Raw genomic sequence first — 17,424 nt, forward strand, 5'->3', positions numbered from 1 at the left:
CATTAGGTCTATATAACACTTTAATTTGTAGGTTCAAGTGCATTCCATAATCACAATTCTACCAATTATTTTCATACAAGCCACTTGCTTGTTAATGAAGAGGCTTAAGATTCTTTTGCCGTTTATCAAAGCAATGGGGTGAATAAATCTGGAAGAAGATTAGATATACCAGTGCGTTATTTTCTACTTTCAATAACTCATGTGTTTTCCTCTAAACATCTGGGAAACCTTTGGGGATTCTTGCTGCTGAAGTCAGGGGGTAATATTTAAAATGAAAATAAGCATGGTGAGAGAGGGTGATTTCCAACTTCTGAAGTTCTTTACAGAAGTTGCAAAGAACGGGACCTTGGGGATCTTGTTATAGTTGTTAGCAGAGATAATGACAGACGTGTTCCCCCAAGTCCACAGGGAGCCGCCTCTTGTGAGAGTGAAACTTGTTAGCAGTCTTTCATAATGCGTGCAGCTATTAAAAGTTTCACAAGTTTCATAATAATTCACAAAGTGAAGTTGTCTCCAGGGTTATCTTACTCCAGGGTTATCTTAGAAGAAGCAGGCAATTATTCCGAGAGCTCAGTGAGATTGCTCCTGTCACATTCTTCCCTTTACAGTTGCCTCTCTGCTGCTCAGCAGCCCTGGAGACATACTTAGATTTGTTACACCGCTAAACCTCAAACTTTCTCATTGTAACTGGAATAAGCATTCTTTCCCATGCAGCAGGGATTTCATCGGTCAGGGACGTACTGTAAGTGCCTAGGAGAGTTATTCTCGTGGTGACTTTACTTTGTTTATATTTCCCTTCAGAAGTAATTCCCTTTAAAAATTTGTATTGCAATAATGCCCTGTGAATGCAATAATTTTTTATCAACCACATTTTCAGTGAAAATATTTGGTCCACATGTGTTATTTATCTATCCTTAAAGATATCACAGTCCAGAAAAGTAAGAACTAGGTTGTTACAACATTGTGTCAAAAACTAGCATGTTCCCAATAGACAAAAAGATAAACATTGAGTTATTTATGCTATTGTGTTTGATAACTGCATAAACCTTGGTTATATGTTTTTCTGTGGGCATGGAACATTAATGCTCCATGTAAATGTGTGTCTTTCATTTTATTATATAGAATATATCTTCAGCAACTAAGGGTTCAAATTCAAGGGGAGCGAGGGAAGCAGTCAAGAGACAAACTGGTACATTACTTGTAATAACAGATGAGAGACAGAGGTGGGAATTAATAAAAATTCAAGAAATATAAATATTAAAGAAGAAAGTGTTTTGCAATTAAGTACTTAATGCCAACAATGTGAAAGGATCCCGACCCATAGATGACACCTGTGTTACTAAGCCTGGTCTGTTTACATTGATGCACATAGTATTCAATCACTAAGTGAGGAATTGACAAATTCCTAAGACCCGGATTTGCTCATGCTACAGCCAAGTGAGGAGACAAGACAGAAAGTCTCAGACAGCCCCCTTGAATAGTTTGTGGATATTTATGGGTTAAAAAAGTGGATGCCCAACCACTGTGGTTGGTATATAAAATAAATAAAAATATTTAAAATAATAATAAAAAGGAAGTGGATGATCTGAGGCCTGAGGATCTGAGTATGGGAAGGTGAAGTAATACAGTGGTCCACACATACACAATCAAGCCTCATGAATCTTTATCAGATGCGTGTTGAGGAGATGACAGTGCTAGTATGCTCACGCTGGGGACAGTTTTGGCATTTTGGCTTCAAGAGGTCATCCATTAGATATCCATTTTTTTTTCCTGTTAATCCGGGTAACACTGTACCTGCTACTGTGTAACAGATCACCCAAAACCTTAGCAGCTTAAAACAAACTGTACACAGTGCTTCATAGCTTCTTTTGGATGGGTCCCTGGTCCCTGAGAGCGGTGCTCTATTGACTCAGAGTCTCTAACAAGGCTGCAATCAAGGTATTTTGGTTTTAACATTAACTGAGTTACCAATCCCACTAATTGTCCATTGGCAGGCCCCAGAAGACTTACTCCAAGCACATTCATTATAGCGTATTTCCATAGTTCCTCCATGACAGAGTACCTGGCTTCCTCCATAGTGGACTTACGAGAGAACATTCAAGAAGAAAGTCAGTCTGCTTAGACAACATCTCTAAAGGGATTTACACCACTTCTGCTCTATTCTATGTATTAGGAACAAGTCAGCAAGTTGACCTTATATTCAAATGAATATTACACAGGAATATTACATGAAAGCCAAGAAATATAGGTCATATGTGCTATATCAGAGAACATCTGTCACACACAGTGACTCCTCTTCTCATCTGCTGATTTCCACCACAAGAAGTCTCCAGAGCCTGACAACAGTCTTAGATTATCAAGACACCTTTTTGTTTCTCATCAACATTGAGAGCATCATTTTCAAACATCAAAGCCTTTAAGGTCCAAAGTTGCAAACATCCCCCCGTGAACGTTTGAGAGCAAATGGGGCAACTTCAGTTTCTATTTCTCGGTTCCTAGACCTACCCATGTACCATTCCTATTAGAGACACAGCACAGTAGAGGGATTTCTAATTTAATTATGAGAGACTGAATAAAAACTCACAATGATAAAATTTTATGTGAAACAATCTTGACCATCCCGAGAAGCCAAACTACAGCCTTGGTAGTAATCCAATTGAAGAAGTAAATATTTGGTTAAAAAAATCACCACTTTCTTCTTCCACATCAGGATCAATCAGGAAAGAACAAATGTATTCCCAACATCATCATCATCATCATCATCATCCTCATCCTCATACTAATAAAACATATTTGCTTTCTTTAGACTTCTGACAGTTTCTTCATTCTAGGAACTTCCAACCAGCTGGAAATCAACTGCTTTGTCATTGCAAGTTCTGTAGAGTACTCCTGCCCATCCCCATGTGGGTGATATATTAGTCTGTTCTTCCTGTTGCTATAATACAATATTTGAGGCTAGGCACATTATAGAGTATTTTCTTTAGCAGAGAGTTTCAGTTTCGCAGCTCCATCTGTTTGGATTGTGATGAGGTTTCAGTCCTTTGTGTCACAAAGCTGAAGGAGGCACAATGACAAGAAGAGGAGCCAGATGATCACGTGGTGAGTTAGAAGGCAAGAAGAATTTGGAGTCCAGGGTTGCTCTGTTTACAATAACTTGTTACTGTGGGAACTTCCTGGGGAAGTACTTCACGCCTGTGATCTAATTACCTTGTACAAGCATCCAGATTTTAGATTTGCACTGCTTTTACATCACCAGTGGGGACCAAGCTTCTACCACACAAACCTTTAGGGGCTACAATCAATCATAGTGCAAAATGATTAAAAGTCTTCTTTTGTTTACAGTGAATAGTCTATACCCTGAGGAGCGGATTCTTTGTTTGAAATGCTGCCTCTAGATGGTTGCTGCTGAGCCTCGAGAAGGCTATTCAAACATTCTGTGACCAGTTGCTACTGTATTAAACAGCATCTATCATGACCAGTGGAACCCTTGGATTTGTGTCCCCTCTCTTACCTGATTTCCTTTGAAATGGGTTGCATGGTTAGGCACAAGGCCACATGGGATTCTGTGTTGCCCAACCAAAGCTTTGCACATGATCCCATTGCCAAAGAAAGTTTTTGTTGTTGTTGTTGTTTTTGACAAGAAAGACACATACCTGAAGATTCTATAACTTTAAAGGATACCTTACTAGCACTTTCAGGATGGGAAACGTCAGAGGTAGCAGATTCATTACCATATTTCAAGGAGTTCTTGGAGAATAATTCCATACCAGGGTCTTATCGACTGGTTGTTGGCATTCAAAGCCAGAGGTTGAATGAGGCTTGGCTGACGAGTCTGTGGTATATCACTGCGCCTTTTCATTTGTCCACTCATTGTTCCAACTCCAGGGAGCCAATAACAAAGACTAGTTGATGTCAGCTTATTTGCTTCATTGATTGGGGTCCCATGCACAGTGGATGGTGCTGGTAAGAACTAAGATACAACATCATAGTATTTGATGTCTACTCCCATGTTTATAGACACTTCATTTTTTATTCATATTTGTTTGTTTGTCTTTTGAGACAGGGAATGGTGTTCCAAACCGGCTTTAAATTCACACAGCCTTTTTGCTTCAACTGAGACTATAAGTATATATCCATCATGCCATGCTTGGCTTGCCTAGATTTTTTGTCAAGTTGACAGTTTGGAGTCATTTGGGAAGAGGTAACCCCAACTGGGAGAATGCCTGTCTCAGACTGGCCTATAGATAAGCTTGTGAGGCATATTCCTGATTAATTATTGGTATGAGTGAGTCCAGATCACTGAGGGCTGTGATGCCTATCAGTCATTGGTTCTTATACAAGAAAACAGTCTGAGCAAGGCATGTGGAGCAAACCAGTAAGAAGCATTCCTCCATAGCTTCTGCTTCAATTTCTTTTTCCAGGTTCCTGTCTTCAGTACCTGTCTTCAGTACCTGTCCTTCATGCTAGCCTACAACTGCAAGCTGAAATAAGCCCCTTCCTCCCTCATTGTTTTTGGCAATGATAGGACCACCAGAAAGGAAATTACTCACAATACATATTCAGAATAATAAATGTTCAGAACAAAGAAAGTATATTGAAAGCTACTTAGGAAAATGGCCAAGTCGCATATAAAGTCAAGCTCATTTGAAGAACACCTGACTTTTCAATGGAGACTGAAGGCCAAAAAAGGATATTGTTTAAGCTCTATGAGACCACAAATGGCAGCCCACACTGCTAGGGCCAGGAGAACTACCAACCACAACTAATGGAGAAAGAAAAACATTTTATAATAAACTAAATTTAAGCAATTTTGTTCACCAATGCAGCTCCACAGAAGGGACTAGAAGGAATATGTCAGTCTGAAGAGAAGGTTAACTACACCCAAGAAGACACAGGGAGAAATAGTCCTAGAACAATTTATCAAGAGAGGGGAAAACCTACACTGTCACCACAAGAAAATAATGGAAAATAATAAACAATTCTCATTAGCAACTCTCAGTATTAACAGGCTCAGTTCCCCAACAAAAGACATAGACTAACAGGTTGAATTAGAAAACATTATCCAAGAAACACACCTTACCACCAAAGATAGATGTTGTCAGATAGTTGTTCACTCTGTGTGAAAATGTGTTCCTGTTTTATTCTGCTGGCTTTGATAAAAAGCTGAATGGCCAATAGGTAGGCAGGAGAAGTTAGGCATGGCTTCTTGGAGAGAGAGGAACTCAGGGTTAGAATCTAAGTATGCAGGAGAAACCAGCAAGACATGGAGGGCATCAGACATACAGAATGGAGGAGACGTAAAAAGCCACACTACAGAACATAAATTAATAGAAGCAGGTTAAATTAAATAGCTAGTTGAAAATAAACCTAAGCTAAAGGCCAAGTTTTCACAATTAACAATAAGTCTGTGTCATTGTTTGGGGACTGGTATTCCAAAGACAGTTTGATGAGAAAGACTTACATCAGACAGACATCACCTCAGGGTAAAAGGATGAAAAAAACGGTGTTCTAAGGAAAACGGAAACAGGAAGCAAGGAAGTGTATCTATTTTAATATCTGATAAAAGAGTCTTCAAACCACAATTTATCAGAAGAGATGGAAAAGGACACTGCATACTCATTAAAGGAAAATATACCAAAAGGACATTGTAATTCTTAACATTTATGCACCAAACACAAGGGCACTCAGGTTCATGAAAGAAACCCTACTACAGTTTAAATCACATTGACTCTCATACGCTGAGGGTGGGAGTTTTCAATACCTCAGTTTTGCTAATAGACAGGTCATTCAGACAAAAGCTAAACAGAAAAAAATCTGGAGTTAAATAACATCATAAATCAAATGGACCTAACAGACATCTATAGAACATTCCATTCTAACACAATAAAATACACTTTCTTCTCAGCAGCCCATAGAACGTTCTCCAAAATTAGCCATATATTAGGGCACAAACAAGCTTAAGCAGTGATTAAAAATTGAAATAACACCCTGCATCTTATCTGGCCACCATGGATGAAAGCTGAATATCAACAACAGAAATAGCAGAAAGTGTACAAACTCATGGAAGCTGAACAACTCACTACTGAATGAAAATTAGGTAAAGGGAGAGTAAGAAAGAAAATTAATAAATGGGTCCTCATGAAGCTAAGAAGGTGCCAAACAGCAGAGTGGCAGCTTATAGAACTCGAAAAAAAACCTTTAATTATACATCTAATAGACAATATCTACAAATACATAAAAATACTGAACATCAAGAAAACAAATATCACAGTTCAAAAATGGGATACATAATAGAGTTTTCAAAAGGTAAAACACAAATGACTGAGAAGCACTTTAAATATGTTCAAATTAAAACTACTTTGAGATTTCACTTTATCCCAGTCAGAATGTCCAAAACACACAAAACAAATGGCAGCTCATGCTACTGAGGATGTGGAGAGGGGAAACCCTGGTTATTGCTGCTGAAAGTTCAAAACCCATGTAGTTCTGTGGAAATTTGTATGGCGGTTTTCTAAAAGCTGAAAGTAGATCTACCACAAGATCCAGATATACCACTCTTGGGCAAATAAGCAAAGGACTCTACAGTTTAACTATAGAGATATTTTCTTATTCTTGTTTTTATTGTGCTAAATAGCCAGAGATTAGAAATAGCCTGGAGGCCCAGCAATTGACAAAAGGATAATGAAGATATACAAGTGAATATTATTCAGCTGTTGAGAAAAATGAAATTTGCAGGTAAATGGATGGAGCTGAAAGTAATCATCCCGAGTGAGGTAACCAAGATCTAAATAACAAACTATGTTTCCTCTTATAAGAGATATACACATGTGAATATCAGGTTTTAAGCTTTAGATATTTGTGTTTCAATCTGAATAACCACAGATCTTTGTGGAGGAGGAGATCTTCCAAAGAAGGGGGAATAGAGTGTAGCATTATAAAGAGATAAAGGGGAAAGTAGAATAGGAGGATCAAATGGAGATTAAATGGCTAGGGAGGAAATCTAGAGAGGGACAGCTAATATCAAAGGCCTTTTAAAATAACATATGGATACCTATTACTGTAGAAGCTTTATAGAATATATACATATACAAAAGGAAATTAGAAGAGTCACTATTTAATGGAGCACACAATACCCCAACTAGACACCTTATGACAACAAGTAAAACACGCAGTGCCAGAAATGGGTTGCATCTTGTGGAGTCATTGGCCAAAGTGCATCTGATAGATTACCCCTAAACATCATAGACTATTACCAAGGCTATTGGTTACTGTCTATAACCTGATGGTTAAAGCCTTATTGCTGAAGACACAACTTACTTAAGTCATCAAACATGGAAAAACCAAGCTGGTGCCCAATTAGAAGCTTCACTCGTACTGACTAGCACTCATTGTGTTAGAAGGTATATTGCATGTTACATTGCACACTACTAGAGGAGAAAAGTAATCATCAATACCATCCAGCTACAAATCATATAAACTACAGCAGAAACCTGCCTTAGGATATGGTGGTGCAATAGTGGCCCGAATGTTGTGGGAGTAACCAAGCAACCTTTGTTTTTCCTTTGGATGTCAAATCTACTCCACAAGATGGATCCATACATGACACTATTAAAGGGTCCAGGAACCTGATACCAGACAGGCCACAGGCCTTAGGGAAAAACCTACTACTATTATTCTGCTAAAAGAACATAGCAATAAAATGATCCCTAATGTCTTATTGCTAAACCTGTACGGCACTAAATTGCTCAACCCTCATTAGAAGCTTCTTTCTGCCGTAGACAGAATAAACACAGAGACCCACCGCAGGACAAAGTTCAGAATGTGAGAGACTTTGAAGAACTCAACCCTAAATGGGATGCTTTTTATCAAATTTCTCCCTTCAAAGCTCAGTGATCTTTGCAGAAGAGGAGGCAGAAAGATTTTAAGAGCCAGATGTGGTGGATATCTTTCTGAGGCGTCAGTACCCATACACAGATGAACAAAGACTGTGCGGGCATATAGCGAACTTGTAAGGCTCAAACCAGACAACGTCCTTTCCCGAACTGAGAAGGAGAAGTAGACACAAAGTCCCATGTTGGGAGCAGCGAGACCCCAGATCCTGAATTTCTTGTAATCCCCTGATCTGAGTGCCTACAGCTGCTCTAAGCACGAGACCTTCAGGAGTTCCTGATGGCAGGAGAGTGGTTTCTGGTGGGTTTGGCTGGGGCGTGGCTATCTCTATATAATCTGCCCCTGAACACAGTAAAGGGGGCATTCTTGGGGAATTCAAGGATGACCCGTGTCGCTGTCTCTCTGTCTCTGTGTGTGTTTGTGTATTTTAACTGCCAGCCCCTTTTCCGAATCTCGTGAACTGACTGGGTGCCAGCGCACAGAACGCAGACACGGGAGGGGGGGTGCGCGGTGCGGGGCAATTGGAGGTCTCCACCGAGATAGCGGCAGTCCCATCCCTATCCAAGAAGAATTTATAACGGATCCCTACTGGTATGGGGAAAATCTGTTTTCTCCTGTAGAGTGCCACTGATTGTATCATCCACATTCTAGGGCAGACCCCATTCCCTGAAGGAGTTGACCAAATACAAAATGGAGTACATTTTGTTAATGTTTTTTGTTTTGATTTTTTGTCTCATTTAAGTTTGTTTTGTCTGTTTTAATTTTCATTTTTTTTTTTTTTTTTAGAAAAAGAGATGGAGCATCAAGTTAGTTGGTTAAGGAGATGGGGAGGATCTGGGAGGAGTTGTGGAAGGGGAAACATAATAAAAATATATTGTGTAGAGCCGGGCGGTGGTGGCGGCACGCCTTTAATCCCAGCACTCGGGAGGCAGAGGCAGGTGGATCTCTGTGAGTTCGAGCCCAGCCTGGTCTACAAGAGCTAGCTCCAGGACAGGCTCTAAAAGCTGCAGAGAAACCCTGTCTCGAAAAACCAAAAAAATAAAAATATATTGTGTAAAAATTTTTGAAAATTAAAAAGTAAAATTCTTGAAAAAATAAGTGCTGCCACTGCTAAGTTGAGCATGCTCCTTCCACTGGAAATTAAACATTCATTAATAAATATACAGCACAATTGTGGCTTGGTGGGTGGATATAAAAAGACAAAAAGTTGGCTGCGGTTGAATCTGAGAGGAATTGGGGGAAAGGGTGAATACAGTCAATACTTCTAAGTAACAAATTCTTAACCAGTAATATATATATATATACACGCATATATGTATATATATTTGTGTGTGTATACATATTATTTTGTATATAAGCATAGCATACTTCTAAAATCTTGTTAAGTTAGCCCAGAAGTTGTGTTTGGGCTTGCTAATTGGTCAACATTGAAGTAATCTATATTCGTTCTGTAGAATCTATTCAATTTCTGAAGAAGTCAGATTGGAGAATTTAAATGGAGATGATAGTGATAATTTCTGTATACTATATGCCTTTGATGACAGAACTGAAAAATTCTACTACTATCCCCTAAGAAGCAATATTACTTTGACTTAACATCTATGATGGTGGGGGATTGTCAGGACAGCAAATTCAAAGGTATATCTTAGAGTTCCCGCTGAGGTAGTCCTTATCCCACAGACCAAAGATCTAATGGTAGTGTTAGCCCACATATCAACTACTTGAACTCCAATTATATACTTAAGACCTGAACAAACATGATTCCCAGGTAGGTTTCTGGCCCCATTGGAGCAATAATGGGACAGGCTTCAGTCAAGACGTATCTATTTACTTCTGTGGGAAATCAGAGGACAACTTATGGAAGCTGACTATGTCCTTCCCTATAGCACGGATTCTTCTAATTGTTCTTAATAATAAACACCCAGAGTCAGATATAGGGGTTAATGTTGAAGATCTGAAAAGCCGAGCAGTCAGCCAATAGAGTCAGCCACTGGTTCTTACCTTTACTAATACTCAGACCAAAGGGGCAATTCTGTCTCTATGGATCCTCAGACTCAATCCTCAAACTACATTCTCACACTGAATCCTAAAACTGCATCTTCAGACTAAATCCTCAGTCTGAGTCTAAGCTCCTGTCTCCTACCGCCTTATATTCCTCTCTCTTCCCAGTCATATCCCTTCCTGTCTCCACCTCCCTAGTGCTGAGATTAAAGGTGTGAACCACTGCCACCTAGCTTTGTTTATCTTTTAGACTAGATCAATTTCGTGTAGCCCAGGGTGGTCTTGAACTCACAGAGATCTGTCCGCCTTTGTGTCCTGAGTGCTGGGATTAAAGGTGCGTGCCACAGCCAGCTTCTGTGGCTAGCTAGTAACTTGGCTCTACACTCGGATCTTCAGGCAAGCTTGATTGGTTAGATTACCAAGTATCACTATGCCTCCTCTTTGTGGATCTTGCAGATGCCAATCAGATCACGAAGCTTGGTAGCAAGAGCATCTCACTGGCCCAATGAAAACGGACGCTAAAAAGAAATCCCACACTAGCTCAGAAATGAGTATGAGTATAACAAAGGGTTACTTATTTAGGGGTAGACTTACAGATCATAGTCCTCTACACAAACGGGAAAGAGGAACCGAATCCAGCAGCTGGAAGAGAGAGGGAACATGTGCTTTACACCAGCATTTATAGTGTAAGGGGCCACGCCCAAGTGGGCAGGTAACTTAAAGGCTTTCCGACAGCACCCAAGAACTGCATTTATTACCCTGCTCCCTAACTCCGCATCTCAATAAAGTTAGTGTAATGATATTTTGAGTCTCCTGCAAACAGTGACAACACAGACTCTTTGTTCCTATTCCCCAAACCCCAGAAACATTAATCTTTAAGAGGATAGGGTAAATATAGAACACTGGAGCAAAAATAACTGATTTGATTAATAATTAAATAATAATTTTAAACTATGATAATTGTATATGAGTTTTAAGAAACCTAATTCTGCTCAGTGGCCTGGAACTGGAGACTCGATACTTTAGAGACCTAGGGTAGAACCAACCACAGCTGGCAAAAAAAAAAAAAAAAAAGAATAAAAGGAAAAAAAAGAGAATATATTGAAATGATTCCCAATGATATTCTATTATACTCCTCGATCAGTGCCTTGTCTAGTCATTATCAGAGAAGTCCTTCCCATTGCAGATGGGAGCTGGTCCAGAGACCCACAGCCAGATACTATAAACCAAGATAGAATCTAAATTGCAGGTCTCCATTGGGTTCTTTCTCTCAGAGCGCAGGGAATCCTATGGAAGAGAGGAAAAGAAGGCTGTAGGAGTCAGAGGGGATGAACTACACCAGGAGAACATGGCCCCCTGAATCAACTAAGCAGGACAGAAAGGACTCACAGAGACTGAAGCAAATAGTAAGGGGCCTGCACCTATCCACATCAGCTCTTCTGATCTTCTGCATGTGCTATTACTGTTAGCTTGGTGTTATTTGTGGAACTCCTCACAGTGGGTGTGGGTATGTCTCTGATTCTTTTACCTGCTCTTCCGACACTTTTAGTCCAGTTGGCTTGCCTTGTCCAGTCTTGGTATGAGGGCTTTTACCTTGTTTTACTATAGCTTGTTTAGTTGTGTTTGGTTGTTGTTTCTTGGAGGCCTGCTCTTTTCTGAAGGGAAATGGGGGAGGTAGTGGATCTGGGGCAGAGGAGAGGTGTGGGAACTGGGAGGAGTGGAGGGAGGGGAAGCTGTGGTTGCTATGTATTGTATGAGAGAAGAATCTATTATAAAAAAAAAACCATAAATCTAATTCTGAACTTACCTTATCATAAATTGTTTTTTCTGTATGGAAGAGAATCAACCTATAAATTAGTTATTGTTAGTTGAACAAGTGCATCTAGTTTGTGTTCATTTCTATAGCACTGAATGTCTGTATGCATACAGAGTTAGATTCTGAATTACGTGCATTCTGCAGAAACTACCACTCTGTTCTTTATCAGTGTTACTGCGTGTTCAAAGTGTCATCGTATTTCTAATTTGGTGACATAACAACAAAACATAAAAAGATGGTGTCATTTTTTTATTGCAAATCAAAATGACGAAGAACAATACCACATACCTATTCAATGATGAAATGAGAAGTTTTAGAAAAAGATATTGGTAATAGTTACATGACGCTTTGAACACACAATAACACTGATGTGTTTTAAAATAGTTACAATGGTAAATATCATATTAGCTGTATACAATAAAAAAACTAAATACAGTCTAAATCTGTTTATATAACATTTGCAATAGTATTACAACAGATAATTTGATAAAAACAGATTAATGCAGTTCATTTTAAAGTTGGAATGTATTTTCATATTATTGACTTAGAAGGCTTTTGCATAGTTTGGATATAAAGTTTTTATGAGATATGGATTTTACAATATTTTTTCCTAATCCCTATTTTTTGGCAAAGTTTAATTTTTAATTTGGGTTATAGCTACCAGTCTTCTTTCATACATTGTGACTTAGGTGATGTATCTAAGAATTAATAGCAAAAGCCAGGATGGAATAGATTTTAAAGATGTTTTTACTTGGAATTTTTACTTTTTTAAGTTAGATCTATAATCAATTTTGAAAAGATAGCCTATATCTAGTTTAATATTCTTGCATATAACTGATCAATTACTCTAGTATGGATGACTGTGCATGTATGAATGTACTCCTGACTCTTTATTCTGGTCCTTTGATATGTGTGGTTTATTATTTTGCACATATACTGTGCAAATACTGGGCAGACTTGACTACTGAAATATTATAGTAAGTTTTCAAATGTAGTAAGATGAGTCTCAACTGTTTGCTTTTATCGTATTTTTAATATTATATATATTTTTATTTTCCAGTTAATACTTAGTATTAGTTTATATCAGTGCATTCTCTTACTGAAATTTGATTGGAATTGCACTGCAGTCAAATTGGGAAGCCAAGCCTTAGCAATATTGAATCTTGTAATCCATTAATATGGAATAATCAATACAAGCAATCAAAAGAAATTATCTGGCATTTATAGAACTCTCCACACAATGTCAGAGCCCATATTTGTTGACAAAGGTTTCTGTCCCGCCCAGTCCTAACAAAACACACAGAGGCTTATGCTAATTATAAACCGGTTGACTTATTAGGTCAGGTTTATTATTAACTAACTCTTACAACTTGAATTAACCCATAATTCTTATCTATGTTTAGCCACATAGCTTGGTACCTTTTCTCAGTGCAGCATTTTTATCTTGCTTCCTCTGCATCTGGGTAGCGACTGCAGACTGAACCTTTCCTATTTCCACAATTCTCCTAGTCTGGTCACCCTGCCTATACTTCCTGCCTGGCTACTGGCCAATCAACATTTTATTAAACCAATACACATGACAAATCTTTACGAGGTACAAGAGCATTATCCCACAGCAAATATTTTTTCAAGCATTCATGGAGCCTTTACAAATATTTAGCTAAGTCAATCTGATAAAACTAAATACTGTGCACTGGATAGTTTATGAATGACAGAAGCTTATCTCTCACAGTCAGTCCTAGAGGTTAAGAAATTCAAAGTTGTGATGAGATCAGAATCACCATCTGATTCATAGGTGGTGTCTTCTTTAGTAAATTGTTTGGGATTGGGAAGTGAAACAGGAAATGTCTGTTTGTGTGAACTTGGTTTCTCTTGGGATGATGAAAGTATCTTAAAATTCGACTGTGATGATATTGATTCTCTTCTGTGAGTACACTAAAAACTATCGAAATGGTCGAGTAAAGGAACACATTTTATTGTGTGTTGATTATATTTTAATAAAGACATTTAAAAAGAACATAAAAAGTCATATGTTGAGAGAAAATAACTATTAAAAATGTTTGACAAGGGACTAATTACCTGAAAGAAAGAGATGATCTAAATCAAAAGAGTCAGATATAAAAAGGGACACATTACAAGAGACACCAAGGAAATTCAGGATAGTATAAAGTTATACTTTAAAAACTAGTATTGCATTAAATTAGAAAATCTAAGAGAAATGGAAACATTTCTAGATTCACCCAAACCACAAAGTTAAACCGAAAAGAGATCAACAATTTAAACAGATTCACAAAAACAGGGAGATTGAGACAGAGATAAAAGGCCTTCTGGTTAAAGAAAGCTCAGGCCCAGAATGATTCACAGCAGAGCTCCAGGGGACTTTCAAAGAACCAAGACTTCTTAAATTATTAAAAATAGAAGTACATGGAGAACTTTAAGCTCCCTTGATAAAGCCAGTATTACTTTAAGACTAAGACAAGGTAAGACCCTCTCTCTCCACAAAACCCTACAGGCCAATATCTCTAATTAACATAGTTGCAAAAATAATTTATAAAATACTTGCAACTGAACTGCAGGCATATATGAAAAAGACCACTCACCATGGTCAAGTTGACTTTATTCTACAAGGATGGTTCAACAGATGTAAGTCAACACATATAACAAATCATGTCGGTAGACATGCAGACAAAATTTTAATGATTATCACAATAGAAGCAAAAAATGCTGCTTTTGGCAAAATGCAGCATGCTTTCATAATAGAAAACCTAGAGAGAATAGGAATGGAGGGAACATGTACAATGCGATCAAGGGTACAGATGACAAACCCATAACCCACATCATTCTAACAGAAAAAAGCTCTGAGAAATCCAATTACAATCAGGAGGAAGCCCACTATCACGACTCCTTTTCCATATCGGGCTTGGAGGAACTATGCAAGCTGCCGGGGGTGCCTTCCCCTGATGAATAGTGAGACAAAGTTGTTTCAACACATCTTCCATGGAGTAAAAGGGTTGCAACGTGGTGTTTATGAGATGATTTAAAGATTTAGGCTCAGAGATAAGGCTGAATTCAGAGTTCTCAATAACAATCTAAACACATTTATCAACACTAGGGAACGTTCAGGGTTCAAGCCTCTGGAGAAAACTATGCCACAGTGCAGTTAGAGGACTGCACTTCTCCATCAGCCCAACAGGAAGAGGAGAGCAGCCCGGGTGCCCCTTAGCTTATCTTCTGATATCATTTAATTTTTGGTTAAGAAGACTCTCTTGACTAGCCTTTTAAAGGCTTCCTTTACCTCTTTGTTCCTAAGCGTGTAGATTAAGGGGTTCAGCATGGGGGCAATAATTCCATAGAAGAGGGAAACCATCTTCTTTGGGTCCTTGGAGTGGGATGAAGGTGGCAGTAGGTACATGGAAACAGCAGTGCCATAAAAAAGTGAGACCACTATTAGATGGGAGCCACAGGTCCCAAATGCTTTCTGTCGTCCCTCAGCAGACTGGATTTTCAGGATTGCTTGGGCGATAAAAGCATAGGAGATGAGGATGAGCGTCAGAGGTACCAAATGGAAGATCACACTGACAAAGAAGAGTTCGGCCTCATTTGCAGCTGTATCAACACAGGACAACTTGAGCAGTGCAGGCACTTCACAGAGAAAGTGGTCTATGACATAGTGGCCACATCGCGGCAGCTGGAAAGTCAGGATGGACAGCCACACTGCGTTTCCAAAGCCAATGATCCAGGATACAGCTGCCAACTGGAGGCCGAGCCTCTGGTGCATGATGACCGAGTAGTGGAGAGGCCGGCAGATGGCTACAAACCTGTCGAAGGACATGACTGGCAGCAGAACGCACTCGGTGGCCCCCAAGGCCAGAAACATGAAAAGCTGGACCACACAGCCACCGTAACTGATAACTTTCCTAATGCTGTGTAAATTTACCAGCATTTGTGGAACTGTGCATGTGATATAACAAAGATCTATGACTGATAGATTAGTTAAAAAGAAGTACATGGGAGTGTGGAGTTTAGGGTCCAAACGGGACACCAGAATGATGTTGAAATTTCCAATGGTTGTTACTATGTAAGAAGTCAAGAAGACCACAAAGAGTGGAAACTCCAGCCATGGTTGATCTGAGAAACCTAAGAGAACAAACTCTTCTATGATGCTCTCGTTTGCCCAAATCATGATTAATGTTTTAACTTATGGTTTCCTGAAACATAAAAATTCAGGAAGTCAATTATACATATTAACTATTCTATATTTTACATGTATTTATTAGCTCTTATAGTTCTTTATAACCACATGTTTATTAACTGTTTCAATTACATATTCTTACTTTACTACAAGTTTGAAGACATTTAAATAACTGGTATTGCATGTAATAAACAAAAACACAGTTGAATCAGTTACCTAGGTAGTTCCAAAGTTTCTCTATCCACACCCACACATCTAAACTGAAAGCTATATTTTAAAAACCAAATTCCCGACTTAGACAAGTTGTATAAGGTTTGTTCATTGATTCTTTGACATTTTGTTTATTTTTTTGTTTATAGTACTTCCTACATAGCTATTAGCAGGAAGATTTAGACATAATCTCCATCACATTCTTAACTGTAAATGTCAAAACTGCTGAAGAACATGAGTTATATTAGAGAGTTTTAGTAAAAACATGACCCTGTCATGAAGGCAGACATGCTGACCAATAGAATTGAGGGTCCACACTCCAGTAAAATAGTTTCTTGACAAAGAAACCAGTAATAAACATTGAAGGAAATGTAGCGTCTTTAAGTAAACTTGGTAGCTATATGTAGAATGAAAATTGATCTTGATCTCTCATACTGCACAAAAATCAAGTCCAGATGTACCATGACTTCAACATAAGACCTGATATTCCGATAGAGGAGAAAGAGAATATGATTAAACTCATTGGAATGGGACAGGACTTTCTGAACAGAATCCTGATTCATAGAAGACATTAAGATGAACACATAATAAATGTGACCTCATGAAACGAAAGATCTCTGTACAGCAAAAGACACCGTCATTCCAGTGAAGGGGTAGTTTACAGACTGAGAAGCTTTTTCTTAACCAGGTAGGTGAACATCTAACAGGGGGGATGGTATCTAAATATGCAAAGAACTAAACAGAAAAAAACCTAAACAACAAGAAGATAAATGACTCAGTTTAAAAATGGGGCAATGAACTAAACAGAAAATAGACAGTCAAGGGACAGAGGAAGGAAAGAAGAAGAAAAAGAAGGAAAATATTGCCACTGGAAGAAATTCTGAACAGAACACATGGATGGGCAAGGAGAGACACCACAACTTTGGGGTTTTCTGAGTGTCTCAGGGCTTTAAAGTGCCAGGAAGCTCCTATAACTAAAGTGATGCTATTCCATAGTCCCTCCAAGGACTGCTAAGGGCATTCTGCTGTCCTGTTGTATCAGTAATAAAACCCACCAATCCTTAGACATGTTCTTGTTTAGATGAAAAGCTATAGGTTCTCCCTAAATATAATATCAAAGAGGTGCATAGCCTCAAATATTAGTCAGAAAGTGATTCATTACATGGACATAACTACTGGGTCAGTGGCCTTTCCAGACCACTCCTCAGTATGGCATTTATTTGCTAGAATTCAGTGCCAAACAGACTCTGCAATAAGTTCTGGTAGATAAGAAGACAACACTTTCTCATACATACTAAGTCAGTTCATTACAAAA

General features: G+C 38.6%; 1 protein-coding gene across 1 annotated transcript; it reads right to left on the reverse strand.

Annotated features, from left to right (window-relative positions):
* Window positions 1–14,948: 14,948 nt before the first annotated feature.
* LOC119817351 (olfactory receptor 11) lies at window positions 14,949–15,890 on the reverse strand. The gene has a single exon (XM_038334547.1). It carries the CDS (start codon window positions 15,888–15,890, stop codon window positions 14,949–14,951), a length of 942 nt encoding a protein of 313 aa, XP_038190475.1.
* Between the last annotated feature and the right edge of the window lie 1,534 nt (window positions 15,891–17,424).

Source organism: Arvicola amphibius, chromosome 6 (assembly GCF_903992535.2).
Source record: "Arvicola amphibius chromosome 6, mArvAmp1.2, whole genome shotgun sequence".
In the NCBI taxonomy this organism is placed as follows: Eukaryota; Metazoa; Chordata; class Mammalia; order Rodentia; family Cricetidae; genus Arvicola; species Arvicola amphibius.